The sequence below is a fragment of the Tinamus guttatus genome, unplaced genomic scaffold (genome assembly GCF_059628265.1).
Source record: "Tinamus guttatus ecotype Peru unplaced genomic scaffold, ASM5962826v1 Tinamus_guttatus_pri_ptg000060l, whole genome shotgun sequence".
NCBI classification, from domain to species: domain Eukaryota; kingdom Metazoa; phylum Chordata; class Aves; order Tinamiformes; family Tinamidae; genus Tinamus; species Tinamus guttatus.
Window position 1 is genome coordinate 914253 of NW_028288594.1, and position 17704 is coordinate 931956.

At 39.7% G+C, this 17704-nt stretch overlaps 1 protein-coding gene across 2 annotated transcripts in view; it reads right to left on the reverse strand.

Annotated features, from left to right (window-relative positions):
• Positions 1 to 4198: 4198 nt before the first annotated feature.
• Positions 4199 to 17704, reverse strand: part of UBR3 (ubiquitin protein ligase E3 component n-recognin 3) — a 95438-nt gene continuing 81932 nt past the window's right edge. For both annotated transcript variants that reach the window (XM_088519448.1, XM_088519447.1), the window contains exons 33-40: positions 16806 to 16906; positions 12972 to 13096; positions 10315 to 10422; positions 9705 to 9815; positions 8729 to 8905; positions 7636 to 7845; positions 5969 to 6108; positions 4199 to 5361 (exon numbers count right to left, since the gene is read on the reverse strand). In XM_088519448.1, the coding sequence (XP_088375574.1) occupies positions 5244 to 5361; positions 5969 to 6108; positions 7636 to 7845; positions 8729 to 8905; positions 9705 to 9815; positions 10315 to 10422; positions 12972 to 13096; positions 16806 to 16906 (1090 nt within the window). In that variant the 3' untranslated portion in view covers positions 4199 to 5243. The remainder of the gene's footprint in view (positions 5362 to 5968; positions 6109 to 7635; positions 7846 to 8728; positions 8906 to 9704; positions 9816 to 10314; positions 10423 to 12971; positions 13097 to 16805; positions 16907 to 17704) is intronic.

A 17704-nucleotide genomic window follows, 5' to 3' on the forward strand; every position in this document is an offset into this window, starting at 1 on the left:
CACTAACATCAACGATCTGCTTAGAGCATCCTCAGGGATGACAAGCGCAGCTCACCTCAACTCCAGGAGCAGAGGGGAAGGGTGTCCTAGGACACACGCTGCATCTTTTAAGGCAGGCAGGGAAAGCATAAAAAAAATGCAAAATGACTCAGTTTTCAACGCTGATGTATCTAACCTACCAGCACTATAGAGCAAGCAAGGAGCCACAGCCTCTATAAACTAGTTTCCAGTGTCTTCATGCATTCTTGCATAAAGCGTTCTGAGAGGATATAGTACAGTCTGCCAAATATTTTATATAACTGTTGGGCCTCTAGGGTTTTAGAGTTGTAGAATGTTTTTGTTGAATGTTTGTAGAGTTGTAGAATGTAGAGTTTTGTTGTAGAATACCATACAAATGGGACCCCTGCATAGACAATATGAAAGCAACCAAGACAGGAAGAAACATCTGCATTACAGAGAGAGAACTCCACAGTCAACCAGAACTAAAAATGACACATCTTTAAGCAAACCTTATTAGTAGCCTCAAGATCCAGGTGCAATTATTCCTGAAACCTCAAGAACAGAGACAGGACAATTACCTGTTTTAGTTATTTGCTGGCACATGCACGGGATCCCAGGGAACAGCCTGTTCAGTTTGGTGGAGAGCAGCTCAGTAAATCATCCCTTTCTCCTATCATACAGGATCCTCACAATTCAGCTACCGCATTTCAGGACATTAATAAAGCATTGAGACATCAAAGATACTCAACGCTTAGAGGAATTACTTTTAAAATGAAGGATACATTTGTTTCTTCAGTCTTACTCTACGAAGCCATTCTGCTCTTTTTGTTGAAGTCCTTAAAAAAAAAAATCCAACCATGACAAATAAGCCCAGTGCAATCATTTTGAGTCAAAATGATTAACAGTTCGGCAGCCGTAAGAACTAAGAGCAGTCCTACAATGGGAAATGTATTACACGTAAGAGCTATAAGCAATTCCACTAGCTAAAATGCACACCCTTACAGACAGCATAAGGAATACACTGAGGGAACTCAGTTTTACAGGGAAGCAGTTTCCTCTGATAAAATTCTTGCTCCATGAAGGCAGATAACAAGAAATAAAAACATTTTAGCCCCAGCTCTCAAAACATCTTTCGTACTCAGCAGGTGGGAAAGGTTTACTATCCATTTGTTATCTACAAACGATGAAATACAGAAGGAATAGTAAGGTGTTTATTGGGTAGTAAATCATTCAAGGATGCAAAGGGTTACCATGGGATCAGGCTCTCTTCACAAATTTTAAGAGCAGCCTGCACTACCTCCCATAACAATTTCAGGATTTGGCTTTTCAAATTGTAGCACATTTATGAAGGCTAATTCTGAAATTAAGTGGGACTTTAAGTGGGACTTGGAGCTAAATTTAAAATGCTTTTCAAAACTTATTTGTTTTTTGCTTTTCTCTGTACCATGCAAAAGCAAGTACAGAGAAGTCATGTTTCGTGGGCAATAAGATTAGCTTTTCAAAACAATAATTTATTTAACAAGATTCATTTTGCTTTGAAGCAGGTGCCATTAGATTTTTTGAATGTTAGAGATGAGAAAGTCCAAAGTGTGAAGCGATAAGGTCCATAGTGAATAAAACCCCTAAAAAGCAGAAATACTAATGAAAAAGTTTTAAAAATCACTAAAACACACTGGCTATCTATCCTGGCTAGGAATTCAGGAAGCGTTCGCCTTCATCGAGAATACACTTCTACTTCAGCATGTTCATTTCCAGGAATTAAAAACTAGTACAAATCAGCAAATTACAACCTCAACCACAGAACACAGCATTGGCAGGAGAGGCAGCGAGCTCCGCCAGCCGGACTGTAGCCCTGGGGACTCTTCTCATCACACGGAGCCTTGTAGGCAAAGAGCCACCCGCTAAGAAACCCCGAGCGCGGGCGCTCAGGCTCCCTGACCCTGCTGCCCCACGCTGGGGTCTCGCTGCTCCCCATGTAGGGGTCTCGCTGCCGCCCAGGCAGCCCCCTTGGATCGCAGCGCCCTGTCAGAGGCAGCACTCAGCAAGCTGCGAATCGCAGCTCAGCCCACGGCCGCAGCTTCCTGACGTAGCCGAGAGCAATAATTCATTGGCACGAGGCCAGCGCTCGGGCAGGCTCCATCCATCACCACCCGCCCTGAGAAGGGTGCGCGGAACGCGAGGTGCAGAACCCGGGTGAGAGCTGGAGGTCTAAATCACCCCGAGATCTCCACGTGAACTCCCTGCCTCCTCACGCAGCTCTGCACGCAGCACAAACCAGGAACGAGACGGAAAACCAAAATCCACAAAATCTCCTTCTGAATCTCCTTCTTTGATGTTAAAGCAAAAGAGGCTCTTTTAAAAGTAAAGTAGTAATTTGCTGAATTAACGTTAAGATCCCTACTGTAGAGGCACTGAAATAATCCACTGCAAAGTTGAAGCCACCCTTAAAAAAAATGCACTATACAAAATTAACAACCCAATTTGTTTTACAATACTCAAAGGAAAAAGGAAGAATTTAATACATATATACACTCTGAATATATACGTATATAGTAAATCCAAGCAATAATTTTTACAGAAACAAATTTGTCAGAAAATCAAGCACAGTCTTCCCAGGCACCCAGGTTCTTAACTCAGCATTTTAGCTCTATCATTTTGCAGCAGCAACACTGTAATCGCACACATAACAAAGAACAACTTTAAATGGCATAGTTCTGAGTAAAATCAAATAATCTAAATTATTAAACTACACAGTTTGTAAGTAACAAAACAAACACACCTGGAATTACTTTCTATTCAAAGTATTTTGCATGCATTAACTTTTAGCATATAAACAACTCCTTGGCTATTTAGATGGAATTCAATATTAATTATATTTTGGATTATTAGGGTGGAGAGGAAAAAAGTTCACTAAGACACAGACTGACAGCAGATTTTTATTAACATATCTTACAATGTTGATTACTGTATTCCTAGTTTTGTACTCTTCCGATGTGTTAAAAAGATTCAGATTCTACAGTAATGTACTGTACTTAACCGATCATTCACATGGGGGAGCACACCAACAGCCGAGGCGCACAAACACCACTGTAGCTTGGACCTGTTATTTTTCAAGGTAAGCTTGATAAAGTAGGATTAAAAAAGTTATGGGGAAAATCAAAATTCTTGTTTAGCAGCATGCAAGGATATTCAAGTAAAATTTTCAATCAAGTGCTTTTTTCATTTGTTTTTAAATCAGACTGGTGGCTAATTCACCAGTACTAAAATAAACACTATGAGATACTCAAATGTTAAAGTTAAGGCTAATAGTTTTACTTCACATCCATATGCACAACCAGAGAACATTCCATTTTAAATAAAACACAGTAATCAAATTCTGGATACATTATCTCTTGTAGATCTAGAGCTGGAGTTTCAAACTATAGATTACTCAAGTTCATGAGCCCTGTAATAAATGTTATGCTGGAGATGTAAAGAATCTTCTTGCTCTTTAACCACACTTACAAAATGGCCTGGTATTCATAATGAGCAATGCAAAAATATTACAGGCAGAACTTATAATACAGTATGAAAAAAAGTAGTATTTTGGAAAAGACAAAGCTATTTATTTGGTGAAACAGAGCATTTCTAATCCTACAGGAAGTACTGTAATACTTTGAAATATATTTATATGTATGTATAAAAACCAGCATCCGTTATTGTAGACATTTTTTTTTGAACGGTGGGTATCCAGAAATGACTAGTCATTTATTTGCTTTTCCTTCTGTCCATTCTCCGTGACTGCTATACAGTCATTTTATTTCCCCATACACTTTTCATCAGATAATGACTTCCACTGGAGAGCTCTTTTCATCATGTATATGGTTTTATCAGTAGATGTTTTTATTTTACACATATAAATTTTATTTTACACACAAGCTATGAAAGTCAAAACTACCAGAAAGTGCTTGGTAGTACTGTATGAAAGAGCCAACCAACCTCCAACACCTGTGAGAAACATCAGTAGCAATATATTACATAACAGGATTTTATCTATAACCTTTCCTACCTACTTACAATGTGGAGCTTAGCCCGGTCAGGTCCATCCCCATGAATTTTTATCCCCTCTAAACATAAACTGTTTTGGTCTTCTTGCAAAAAGGATGCCAAAGCACTGGTTGTTCACACTGGCTCCCTACTGAGGGTTCCCCCCCCCCGCCTCCTTTTTAGGAAATCAAGCAGAAAGAACAGTGATTACTCTGAACAAATACAATAAAGAGGGACTGCCTGAAAGATACCAAATTACCTTTCATTTGTAGAAGAGCCTGCATATTCCAATCCAATCATTCTGAAACATACATCTGCTCTCTAATGACTGGCAGCTTATGCATATTAGGGTTATAATTGGGATCTGCTACATTGGGTGCTGTACAAATTCTGTGTATACAGCCTTTTACAGTATGTTATCACTAACAGTTTATTCAATTGATATGGAAAAATCTGATTTCTGGAAGAGAAAAAAGAAAGTCTTTTGGATTACATTAAGAGCAACAAGCTATCTCATTTACAGCTATTTCACTTATTTATGGGGAAAAAAAGATCTATGAAATTCCTGAGAATGCTAAGTTTTTAGTAATGCCTGAAATATTTCAATAGACCTCTTGTGGTAAGTGAAAGTTTCTTTAAGGTTCAGTTTTCAGACCAAACACTGCCATGCAGCCTCACAATCCTTTTACAATTCCTGTATAATTACAAATGTGTATCAAGCAAAAATCTCAAACCAACACACAAAAAGGCAAAGAATATTTATCCAATATATTTAGTAGATGAAGTACACATATACAATGTTTCAGCAAAAATTGCTAAAAACCAAACTCCACACAGAGAAAAATAAAAACTTGACAGCTATCCCTGGAGCCTCTAAACAACTGCAAGTAAAACTTGTGCTTCTTAACAGTAATGGGCTTTAAAAAAAAAAAAAAAGAAAGAAAAAAAGAAAAATGGACTACTGAGTGCAATCAGATTGCTCACACCATTTAGAGGATTTGTTTTAATTTCAAATTATTTTATCATTATTTTAGTAGCAACAGCAGCTAGTTACACAGAAGTCTCCCGTGATGACAAGGTTCCATTTCCCTTTCTTGCCCGCAGCCCGCGCCACCCCGCGCGGAAGAGCTTTGCTCCCGCTCCAGTAAAGCTTCTGTCAGCCAGGACGCAGTCACGGATGGCAGCAGTGATGAGGCCGCGTGAAGATGGATGATGATTTACAAGCCATTATAATGAGGCCCCCATCGTTTATTGATATGATCAAAAGTATGAGACACCCATTGCTGCTCCAGCACTTTGTATCTCTCCTTGCATATGTAGAGAGGTTTACCACGCCTGCAGAACAAAAAGGAAAAACAAACAATAAAACCAAATAATCTTGATTTCCATGTATTTGGCCTATTGACAGACTGCTTCATTATCAATAATATAAGCAACTCACGATATTCATATATTTTTCTGCAGGGAAAGTGCGCATTTTAATTGCTGGTAAGGCGGTTGGGGAGTTGTTTTTAAATAAGGTAATTACTGGGTTTGCCCCTCCTCCCTTTCGGACAGCAGAAGCCAGGAATCATCTGTTGTTCAGCCCAGCACACGTAGCTGAAAAGCTCTTCTCCTTCCCCACACTGGAAGCCAATTGCCTTGCCATTAAAAAACAACCAAGACTGGGAAGAAAAACGTCCCTCTGCAACATTCAGAAGGGTCATCACTGGGAATGGCAACAGTGCAAACTTTGCTGGGTTGCCACTATGTCTCATTTGATGTTAGTGGTTGCCCATCTTTGTGCTCAGAAAAATTCCTCCAGGGCTGAGCAACTTGCATGAAATGGGAATTTCTGCTTGGAGGAAGGAGCAGTTTATGATGTTACTGCATGTTTTGCATTACATAAGATAAATCTGCACAGGGCAGCAACACTGAAACATGAGTACAACTAAAATGTTACCTAAGATCCCGATCTTCTTCACCATGTGCATCCAGATAAACAGAACCCCAAAGGCAGAAACGATGGCCTCGTATGATGATAATTACAGACGCATTAATCAAAAGAAATATCCCTGTCCCAGCTCCACAGTTTTGAGAATGCTGCAACATTGCAAGATGAAGGAAGGAAGATTACAAAGATCCCATTAGTATCTGTTAACTTTGTAACATAAAGAATTTTTAAAATTGTAGTTAGTTTTGCTTGAAATAACATAAACTAGTGCTATTTACTAAGGAACTGTTTGACAAAGTACAGCTTGCCCACAAATTCTCCAAGCAAAATAAGAAATCTGTATCTTGTGCTGCCCTAACTTTTGCATACAAAAGTGGTTTTCTGCTTAAAGGGAAGACATCCTTTAGATTGTAAAAACATAATTACTTGAGAAAAATATAAGTAAAAATATTCTCTACAATATTTCTGTTGTCAATAGCAAGGTGTATGGTATGAAGTAAAATTTTAAATGGATAGCAAGAATAAGAGTAGTATACAGAAAAACTTCTCATTTCCTCTTATGCCATGAACTGTATTGCTAAACATTTGCTTTCACTACCCACATTCACAGACCTAGTGTATTGTTTTACAAATTAGTATCCTGCTTAAAACAGTATGCCATTCGTTACCAGGAATGGCATGATCTGTATTTGCTCATTAATCCATTTTGGCAACTTGCTTTTTATATACAGTTTTATTACAGTCAGAGGCCTAACATTACAGGTTAAAAACAAATGTAATACACTAGATAGGTTTTCAGTTCTTCTTTTCTTAAAGCTTCTTTTTTTCCCCCCCCACAAAGCTGACACCTTAAATGTAACTCAATTCTATTTTAAATTTTGGCCTCTTTGCTTTCCTCTTTATATTAGCATTGAGGGAAAGGCGAGTTCAAAGAATTTCATAATCTCTCTAAAATTCATTTTCTCTGTGTATGTGTCCATCAACAAATTCCTCTCCCAGTCTACTGAAGCCCAGGTAGTTCTAGTCTATTGCCAAAGTTTAGCGTATTGGCAATGCAGAAAGCAAACGCAGATGGCCTTCTGCAAACTGTTCGATGTGTTTAGTGGGAAAGAGAACAGTTCCCAGAGCAAACCTTCATCACAGGCAGCAAAACTGTCACAGAGGCTATTCAGCTAAAGAGAGAAAATATTAGTCCTGAAAGCACTTGAATACATGCTGACAAGAAAACTTTGCTGCTGAATTAACACCAAAGGCTTTAAAATGACACTTCTCTAACTGTGGTCCTTAGACCACTGGTAGATTGCTGGCTATTAAGTAGTACACCATAATAGAAAAAAACCAAAATATACATTCATATTATTATGTACCCAGAATGTGAGGAAACAGAACACAAAATCATAAACATTCAGAATACAGAGAAACTTCCCTTGGTTATAAATGAAACCATGTGCAAACACTACACACAATGGTTTCTGGAGCTTTTCAAACACATGAAGTGGGCTTAAAAAAAAGAAAAAAAACTGCTTTCAAGGATCCAGGCTGGTTCTATGTGCATAATACTTAAAGTATTATACAAACATGTTTTAGAAAGAAGTCACCAGAGCCAAACAAAGGAGTTAAAAACAGTTCATCCACTGGAGAATTGATTATTACAGAACTGGAATTCAGTCTCTTACCAGTACGCATTCACAGTAACTCTGTTGCTTGCAGCACAGTCCTTTCAAGCATACAAAAGTACCACAAACTAGACAAACAGCAGGATCTTTAGGGACCTTGGTACAAACAGTGCAAGCCTTTCTGTGATAATACTGAAAAATGGTATTATAATTCTCAGGCAACTGAAGGAGGCGCGGCAAGTCCCACTTAGGCTCCTGGATAAGCAAAGTCTACAAGGAAAATGAAAAAAATAGTTATGCACATCCACTTAGTCAGAACTAGGAAAATAAAATACCAAAGAAAGGAAACAAGCACTTGAGAATCCCTCACTTCTTCATTTCACAAGTTCAGAACTGCACCTGGCTGAAGGGCACACATGCTTGCAAAGCCCGTTGCTCTGCAGAAAAAACGCTCCCACTCAGAGTGTTTCAGACAGGAAAGTTGTCTTCCCCTGAGGAGGCTGACATGGCCACTCTACATCGTTTATCTTAAAGGGTACAAAACAAGCACTAGCCTCTTCACTTGGTCATTTTCTAAATGTAATACTTCAAGAGTAAAAGTCTACACAGCTAAAACCAGGGGATCAAGACTGATGTGAAGCGAGGCCTTCCATAGCCTGTGCCAGGCCCATGGGAAGCTGGTCTCAGCAACACCCTGCTGCGAGAGCCACATGCTAACAGGAATCCAGACTGAAACTTTCAGGAACAGAGGAGAGCCAGGCCCTGCAAACAACATTTGGAGGTGTGTGCCTCATCTTCAAAACAGTGGTTCCTTCAGGTCAAGAGGAACTGATCGGTACTCACACTTTTGTTAGGTCAGAGTCTATCCAAATATTTGTTTCAAACCCTAGCTATTCTCTTTAGCACTTGAAAATATCTAAGAACAGCATTTTGATACTCTCTTCCCAGCCACCATACTGAAAACAATTAGTTTTTCTTGTTCCTGTTCTAACCGATCCAATCCACATCCACTAACACTCTGGATTTTTACATTACAATCTGAAACGGTCAATTGCAAATTAAAAACACAATAGCATATGTGCACAGCTCTAGAAGGCATAAACAGGTGCTTCCCCATTAGTACTACTTTGAAGGGAGCAATTTTGTTACGTACCTTTACTTGATCTGGATATCCTTCTGCAAAAGCAGCCAATTCCAAGCACCACTGTGATATCATGTCAAACGCTGGCACTGACCAGTCAAGGCAAGAGGCACTAGTGAACTGATGGGATGACTGAAAAGATGGTAAGAGACCCAGGCAGCTTGCAAGAACTGCAAATTCCTCATCTTCCTTTTGGATATGAAACCAGAACAGTTTTAGATTAATAGCTATGCTTGCAATACTTAATATCTTTATCAAGAATTCTATTAAGAATATCTACTTTAATAACAACAACATAGATGGCCTTGCAAAATGATGTTAAAACACGTTCACAGACACAGAAAACCTTCTGGTTTTCCACAGTGTCTCAAGTTGCATTCTCAAAATAATAGCAAGCTAGACAGAAGAACAAACAAGATAAATAAATATATAAATCTTGCTTAGCTTCCTGCTAGGTCTCCCAAACTGGCTCACAGCTACTCTGTAGAAGAGCCCATATTGGTGCAAGAACGTAGTTGAGCTGCACTGCAGAGGCATCAACATATCAGCCTAAAAAGTCATCAAACTCAAGTGTCATTTTCTGCTGACACGCTGTCCCTGACAGTAAAGCCTAAATAGTAATAGACATTAAGCAAACTCAAGACTGAAGCCCAGTCTGTGTGGAAATTGTCATCTGTGCAAATGCAGGGTAAGTTTTAAACATTAAACTATTTAAGATTTTTTGACAGGCAGACAGCTAGGCATAACCCGATAAAATAGGCATGTATTTGATATGTTTTAAGAATGTGGTACCATTTTTCAGGGCAGTTGTCCTGAAAAGAAACAATGCTCCAGAGGAATGTTACAAAACACAACTAAGAAAAGCTTTAGGAGAGAAAAATATCTACCACAAAAAACCCAAACTCAAAAGCAAAAACTTTTTTTTTTTTTTTTTTTGCACACAAGCTTTTAAATGGAAGCATTTGAGGGTGCCCCTCTCAATCTGTACCTGGCAACTGGGTAAATCCCCTCCAAAAAGATGGTGTTGGAGAAGGCTGGTGATCCTGAGGAAAGGTAAGCAGAACTGCTGCAGGTAACACTCTACAGAATCAGGATTTACCTAGAACAGGAAAAAAGCATTTAGTAAATTCTGTCCTGGGTAAGTTGTTTCCTATGCAAGGAACTCCAACATTAACCAAAATGTTATTTAAGTATACTATCAAACACAGTGCATCAAGCATTGCACATTCCAAAGGCAGGTGTTTCATTAATAATTTGAAAAACCTCATAGTTTGCTTTGCAGACCAATGTCTTTTCTACTTAATTATTCCAATTTTTAAATTTCTGACAGTTCTTTTATAATTATGATTAAAAAACACAATTATAAAAAGATATCTGTAAACAGCTTTCTCAACACAGAACTGTCCATATATGCTATTGGTAAGAGAAAGATTTGAACAGGCCAATTGTCCCCAAGGGTTGTGCTTTGATCTAGAAAACAGACTTGTACTGCAGTCTTTAGCAAGATCAGAGAAAATCCATTACAACAACCAGGCTGAAACGTAAATGAGAGACGGAAAAAGGACATGTTGGATAAATCTCAAGAGATTTGCCAGTACCACAGTTAATTCTTCAGTCTCTCCTTCCTCGTATATCTTCCCTTTAGACAGCTCACTGACTACATGACCCAGCAATGCCTCCCAGGATTTTTCTCCACTGGGCGTATTCTGCAAATAAGAAAGAGAAATCCAACATGTCACTGGTCACAAAAGGGGAAAAGGTTTTTGTAAAAATAACAATGAAGGAGTACGTTTCCTCTTAATCAACACGCAAACTTTGACTTGCAGAGATACATGCTGTGTAAAATAAGAAAAAAAAAAAAAAAAAAAAGCTTTTAGCTCATACAGCAAAATCTGAATTGTCACTTATCTTCAACTGCATATTTTTAGAAACTGTAGGATAAGACGACATTTATAGGGTTGCATGTTGCATTTTCTTTTTTTTTGGTGCGAGTGTAACAACAATTACTTTAAAGTTAGGAACAATCACTACATTGTGTTGCAGCAAAATGCGAATGCTAATGCAACTAATTAAAAATAGTTTTCCAAAATGTGCCAATCACGATGAGCTACAAAAGACTTCCCCATCTATTGTTAAGTTAAAATGAGTCTATTGGAAAATGAAAGCCGTGTTTGGACTGAACAACATTTAGAACAGTTGGGAAGAATTCTATACTGGGAAGAATAAAGAATCATTCAGCTTTGCGCCACAGCATTCATGTTTAGAAGCAGCAGTTACAGAAGGCCATCAGAAACAAAAAGCAGTATTTCCATAAATATTCTTCTAAATCATAAGCTATATGCAGGGAAAATATCAGTGGTTGCAGCTCTTGCACACAGCTAGACTCCAGGCAGGAGCTTTACGGAAGAGAGAGGAGGAGGGGGAGGGCAAGGAGCCGGGCAGAGCTCGGAGCCAGGCCGGGCTGGTGCCCGCGTGCGGCTCTGGCGGGGCTGCCAGGTGGCTCCAAGGAGCGCGCAGAGGCGGCACGGGAGGGCAGCGCAGAGCCCAGGAGGGGCCCAGGGCAGCGGCGGGATGTTCCCAAGGGACCAGAGCCATGTTTCAATGCAGCCGCTACAGCGCATACGCGCCAGGGAGCAGCATCTCGTCCCCATCCCCACGGCTCTGCTCTCCCACCCAGATCCCTGTGAGCCTTCAAAGGGCTTCACACAGAAGAAAAGTCAAATTCCCAAGATGGGAGAATTTCATCTGCTGGATTATTTGACCATACTAAATCACAACACCCATTCACAGTGACGTACCGTTTAACGTGCTAGCATTTTCCACCCAGTCTTAAAAAATTCCACTAAAATGGACAGTCTTTAAAAATCAAAAGAAAAGGCTACTTAAAATCCACTAGCTGAGCTATTATAGTAATTTGCAAGCCTACAGGACCTGGAAGCCTAATTTGACTTACATATTGTAAATGCTTTTTATGCTTCTATAGTAAAACATCTTGGTATTCACACATAGCAAGCCTACTACCACATGCCCTAATTCTATTTAGGGCATAGAGACTAAGGAGCCTAACAACAATTTTAGCATTATAAATTTATGTTCAGATAAATCCCAGCCCGTGCTAATAAGCAAAGGCCAGTCTATATTTCTCAAATGGACTATAAAAAAGTATAAACTGGTAACACATTTATTCTTTATATGCTTTCTTTCACAACTAAAGACTCATTTCTGACTCACTTAAGTAAAGAGAGAAATGGAAAAAAAATCCTTATCAACAATAATCTGAAGCATGTGTTCTTGAAATTTTAATATTATGACAATATACTCAAGAAAGAGGAGAGCGAACTAACAAAACGAAGCATCCTTTCCACCACCCTGCAATCTCAAATACTTAATGCAAGCCCAATAAAAAAACACACCTCGTGCAGCAGCAGCCAGGCCAGCAGATAATTTATCCTTAATACCTTGGCATAGCAGGAGACCAGTGTGACAAATCTGGTTCCTCGTGAGAAGCAGGTCACGTTTCTCAGCACGCTTTCCATACTAGAGCCAACATAATGTAATTCCCAGCTGTTGTCTAACAGGGTATTCCCAGTCCCATTTCCTCTCCTGGCCTCAACACTTCCATCCCTCCCCATCTTGCACTGGCACTAATCTGCCCTTGTGGGGAATCTACCCGCGGAGCAGAAAACTACCCGAAGGATCAAGTGAGGAACAGTGGCCATGCAGGAAAGCAGGCAGGAACATGGCCTGCCTCAGGGAGCTTTCTCCTTTGGTAGCAACTGGCATTCAATGAGCCAAGGTGACAAAGCCAAGTGCCTTTTCACTTTACTTGCAAATGCTATCAAAAATGAAAGGAAATGACAGGAAACCCCTTGCCTACTCTATAAATTTCTTAAGTTCCTTCTCTGCCTCTTCATCACGAGTGCTTTAGACTACAGTTTGAGAGAAACGTGTACACCTAGACATGCACAGCATAAACAAGCAGGTATACTGTTGTTTTATTCTATTATAATGCAATTAACTTGAAGTGAAACTCCAGAGACATCTTCATCCTGAAATGCAGCTCTGGAAATACACATTCACTGTTCAGCTTTGAAGTCTCATGCATGCGTGAAATCTTGCAAAAATGCATCCACATAAAAAAGAGGATTTTTGTGAAGCAGAGCATTTAATTATATGGAAAGCAGAAGTACCTGTTACATTCCTTCTAGAAACGCACAACGCCAGTTTCACAAAACATCTTAATGAATTAACCAACCTTTTTGAGAACTCCTGATTCTTTCCACGCCATTCTATCTTCAGCACTGCATTTGACAGAAAGTGCTACCAAGGCTTGAGTATACAACAAAGTGAAGAGCACCTTTACAATGCAGGTAAAGTGTTCTGTAAAACAAAACAAAGTCGTTTTATAATACCCAACAGTTTCAGCAAATATACTAATCACAGAGTCTCTAGTTATAGAAATGATGCTTCTTAAATGAAAAACAAATTCTACAGAAGCAGGACGAAAATCCAAAACATGCAAGACAAAACAAATATATTTCTGATTTTCAAAAACAATGATATGGCAGCCCTTAAGAACAGAGCAATCCAGGACAAGTATCCTTCCACTGTCCCATATGTTCATGTCAATCCTGATCAGCAGGGGCTTCCTAGTGACATGACAAAATTTTGTTTTGTCCAAAAATTGCATCAATATAAGCTACTGATTACTAACAGCTATAAGAGACGGAGTGCTGTAGATGCAGGCAATTGCTCATCTCCCCCATGTCTTCTGGTCATGGCTAAACCATCTGGGTTACGCCAGGTCCACATGCAAGACAGACATATATCCCTCCACTTCCGGATATAGATTCAATCATAAAAGACCTGCTGCAAATCATTCTTTAATGAGATCCCATTACTGAGCCTCACTCGATCGATATACACCTAGGTTAAAGTCCATTAGAATGTCATTTTAGAACATACACTCTTTATTTTTTTTAAAAAAAATTCTGTAATATTTAAAGGATTGTTATTTCCTACATGAGGGTTGCAGGAGAAAGCCTCTGACATTTCTTGGGGGAAGCCAGCAACAGAGGCAAAATAAGACTTTCTAAAACCGAAAAAAGTGTGAATGCCATGGTTCTTTGAAATTAAGATAAGGTAATATTCCCTTTTTTGTCCTTTCACATTAGAGGGTATTTTCCTTATTAACATTTTACTTAACATAAATAACATTTATTTTAAAAACCCATGTAGGTCAAAGAAGCACCACCCAGTTCTTACAAAAGCGCTGACCTCCACCAAAATTTTTTTCATGTAATAAAAACAAATAATTTCATAGAATCATAGAATGCTTAAGGTTGGAAGGAACCTCTAGAGATCATTTAGTCCAACGCCCCTGCACACGCAGGGTCACCTAGAGCACGTGGCACAGGACTGCGTCCAAGTGGGTTTTGAAGATCTCCAGAGAAGGAGACTCCACAACCTCTCTGGGCAGCCTGTTCCAGTGCTCTGTCACTCTCACTGTTAAGAAATTTTTCCTTAAGTTCCTGTGGAACTTTTGATGCTTCAGTTTCTGGCTGTTTCCTCTAGTTCTGTCGGTGGCCACCACTGAAGAGAGGCCAGCACCATCCTCCTCACTGCCTCCCTTGAGGTACTTATAGACACTGATCAGATCCCCTCTCAGCCTTCTCTTCTCCAGGCTGAACAGGCCCAGCTCTCTCATTCTTTCCTCATAGGGCAGATGTTCCAGGTCCCTGATCATCCTTGTAGCCCTGTGCTGGACTCTCTCCAGCAGCTCCACATCCCTCTTGTACTGTGGAGCCCAGAACTGGACACAATACTCCAGATGTGGCCTCACCAGGGCTGAGTAGAGGGGCAGGATTGACCTGCTGGAGATGCTCTTCTTAACACACCCCAGGATGTCATTGTCCTTCTTGGCCACGAGGGCACACTGCTGCCTCATGGTCAACTTGTCGTCCACCATGACACTCAGGTCCCTCTCTGCAGAGCTGCTCTCCAGAAGGTTGGTCCCCAGCTTGTACTGGTATCTGTGGTTATTCCTCCCCAGGTGCAGGACCTTGCACTTGGCCTTGTTGAATTTCATTAGGTTTTTCACCGCCCAGTTGTCCAGTCTATCCAGGTCCCTCTGGATGGCAGTGCAGCCCTCTGGGGTATCGGCTACTCCTCCCAGTTTGGTATCACCAGCAAACTTGCTGAGGGAGCACTCTGTGCCTTCATCCAGGTCATTGATGAATAAATTGAACAGGACTGGACCAAGGACTGACCCCTGGGGGACCCCGCTAGCTACAGGCCTCCAACTAGACTCTGCACTGCTGATCACCACCCTCTGAGCTCTGCCATCCAGCCAGTTCCTAATCCACCTCACTGTCCACTCATCTATCCCACACTTCCGGAGCTTGCCCAGGAGGATGTTGTGAGGGACGGTGTCAAAAGCCTTGGTGAAGTCGAGATAGACGACATCCACCGCTCTCCCCTCGTCTATCCAGCTGGTCATTCCATCATAGAAGGCTATCGGGTTAGTCAAGCATGATTTCCCCTTGGTGAATCCATGCTGACTACTCTTGAGCACCTTCTTGTCCTCCACGTGCCTGGAGACAACGGCCAGTATGAGCCGTTCCATCACTTTTCCGGGGATGGAGGTGAGCGTAGTGTTCTTTCTTTGTGATGGGTTCAGATCAATGTTCTTCCCTGAATGAAGGGGCTGAATAGTCTAATGGAACTTTATTACCTTAATCAATGTCAGATTGAAAAAGACACCAACATCTATGAACCATTTATAAGGTAGTTAAGGCAATTCTTAGTGCTATATCTGAAGGACAAGAGAGGAATTTTGAGTTCTCCTTTCAGAGAGACTCGTGCCTTTTTTTTTTTTTTTTTTTTTTTTTTTTTTTAAGAAACATGGTGTAAACTGAAAGGATTTTGAGTGCAGACAAAAAGATTTAATACAGAGAAAGCACAGGTAGCAGCAAAATCCCCATGTGAGTTCTGTTCACCCCTATCACTGAGCTGCCACGTGATCCCGAACAAGCCACAGTACCATTTTATGTCTCAGCTCTGCACCAAGAATTAATGCTGGCGACATTCAGATTTGTCACCTACACAGTCATTAAAAAGCTCTAAACAAACTGTTATCGCCTGCCTTTCTGAACTGCATGCTACACCTTAGGAGAGAGAATTATTAAAAACTTTCAGTCTGCCTAATCAATTTAATAAAGCAAAAATTAAGATTTATGGCAATTTATTTCCTATTTAATGCTTCATGGATTTGAAGCAGGTATATTCTTCTTCCTGCCACTTGCCTTTTGCCTTTCAGCTGCAATGTTCACCAAATGCAAGCAAATTAAGACTTTTACTGAGTGAAAGAAAAACATGCAACTGATGTGCAGTGTTTTACAGGTTTACTATTAATTAAATGTTGTTTTTATCCTAGTAAAACGCTGTATTTTCATCATGAGTATTCTTTAATGCTTAGGTACGAACTACAAAATAAAACCTCATCGTTTGCACTTTGACTTCACCACTCGCTTTCCTCTATTTCAGATGAAGTTAATCGCACTAATTTACCCCTCTTACTAAGACCACCTTCTAAAAGTTAACTCCATAGTGCCTATTAAATATTTATTCCAATTTATATTATTTGTTGTCTCTATTGAAGCTAATGTATTACAACAGTTGTCTTCATACATTTGCCCCTATTACAAAAGACTGCTGCAATCGAAAGTCTTAAACTCAAACTAAATTACAATCTTCCACCCTTAGGCACTCAGTTCAACTTGAAGTATTGAACTGCCCCTCTGAGCTAAGACATGAAGGTCAAACAAAGAATTCTTTTCCTTTCAGTAAAAGGATGTAATAGCTTTTGCTCAGCTCTTGTAGCTTCACTGAATAGGCTGACTGATGGGGTGAGACGACAGGGGACACAGATAAGCCTGTCAAACTACAACGAAAATTTCTGCTCGGTGCCACCTTCTGCAGATAAGACATAAACATTATTTGGAACTACAGAACAGACAAGCTAGGATTCTGGAAACAACCATGAATACATGTTCACATGAATAAACATATGCATATTTTTGCAACATACCCTTGTGCAATGGTTGAGGCATGGTTAAAATCTGGATAAGCAAAAGGGATGAGACATCTCTGTAAAGTACAGGAACTTCTGGCACTTCTTCCTTTATCAGCCTGGAAATAAAAGAGCCCAAAGAAAATCACTTCTGACACTAAAACCCATTTTCTCCTTTCATATTTTATTTTGCATGGTATTTTATATGGTATTACATCTGACATCAGGCTTCTAGAAGTCAAATACTTCACAAATCTCTAACAAGTCTTGATTTTAAAATCACTTAATGTTACTAATAGATTGTAGTAACTCACAAAGAAGTTACCATTTGGGTATCTGATTCTAATTATGATAATTTAAAGCTTTCCAGACTGCCTGAACTATTTATTTCTATATAAACACTCAATTAACATTCAGAATTGTGTTCCAAAATAACAAAATATACTACCTAGTAACACAGTAATTTAATTGGTTTCTCCAAGTGTGTCATTTCACAAGTATGCCATGCTATTACAACTATGAATCCTCTCATTACATTAGTTTTACTGAGATTATTTCTACTGGGAAACACTGGGATCTTCACAAGGATATTTCCATCCTCCAGCTCAGGAGGGCAGATGCTGAAGCGATCGCTTTATCAAATGACGAAGATTTTCAATTGCAAATGTTCTTACATACACAATGATTGATTGGTGACACCACAAATAAATGCGCTCATTTTTCAAATGCAGAAATAGGTGAAGTAGGAGGTGAATAGGCGAAGTAAAGCTGGATCAAATGCCAAGGTTTTAGATAAGCTGCTTCACTCTACATCAAGTGCTGTTACACATCAAGCACTTAAAAACTACTCTGTCATTTGTCTGAGCAACTTCTTTATTATGACAAGGAACTGAATTTATGAAGTGTGTTTAGGATAC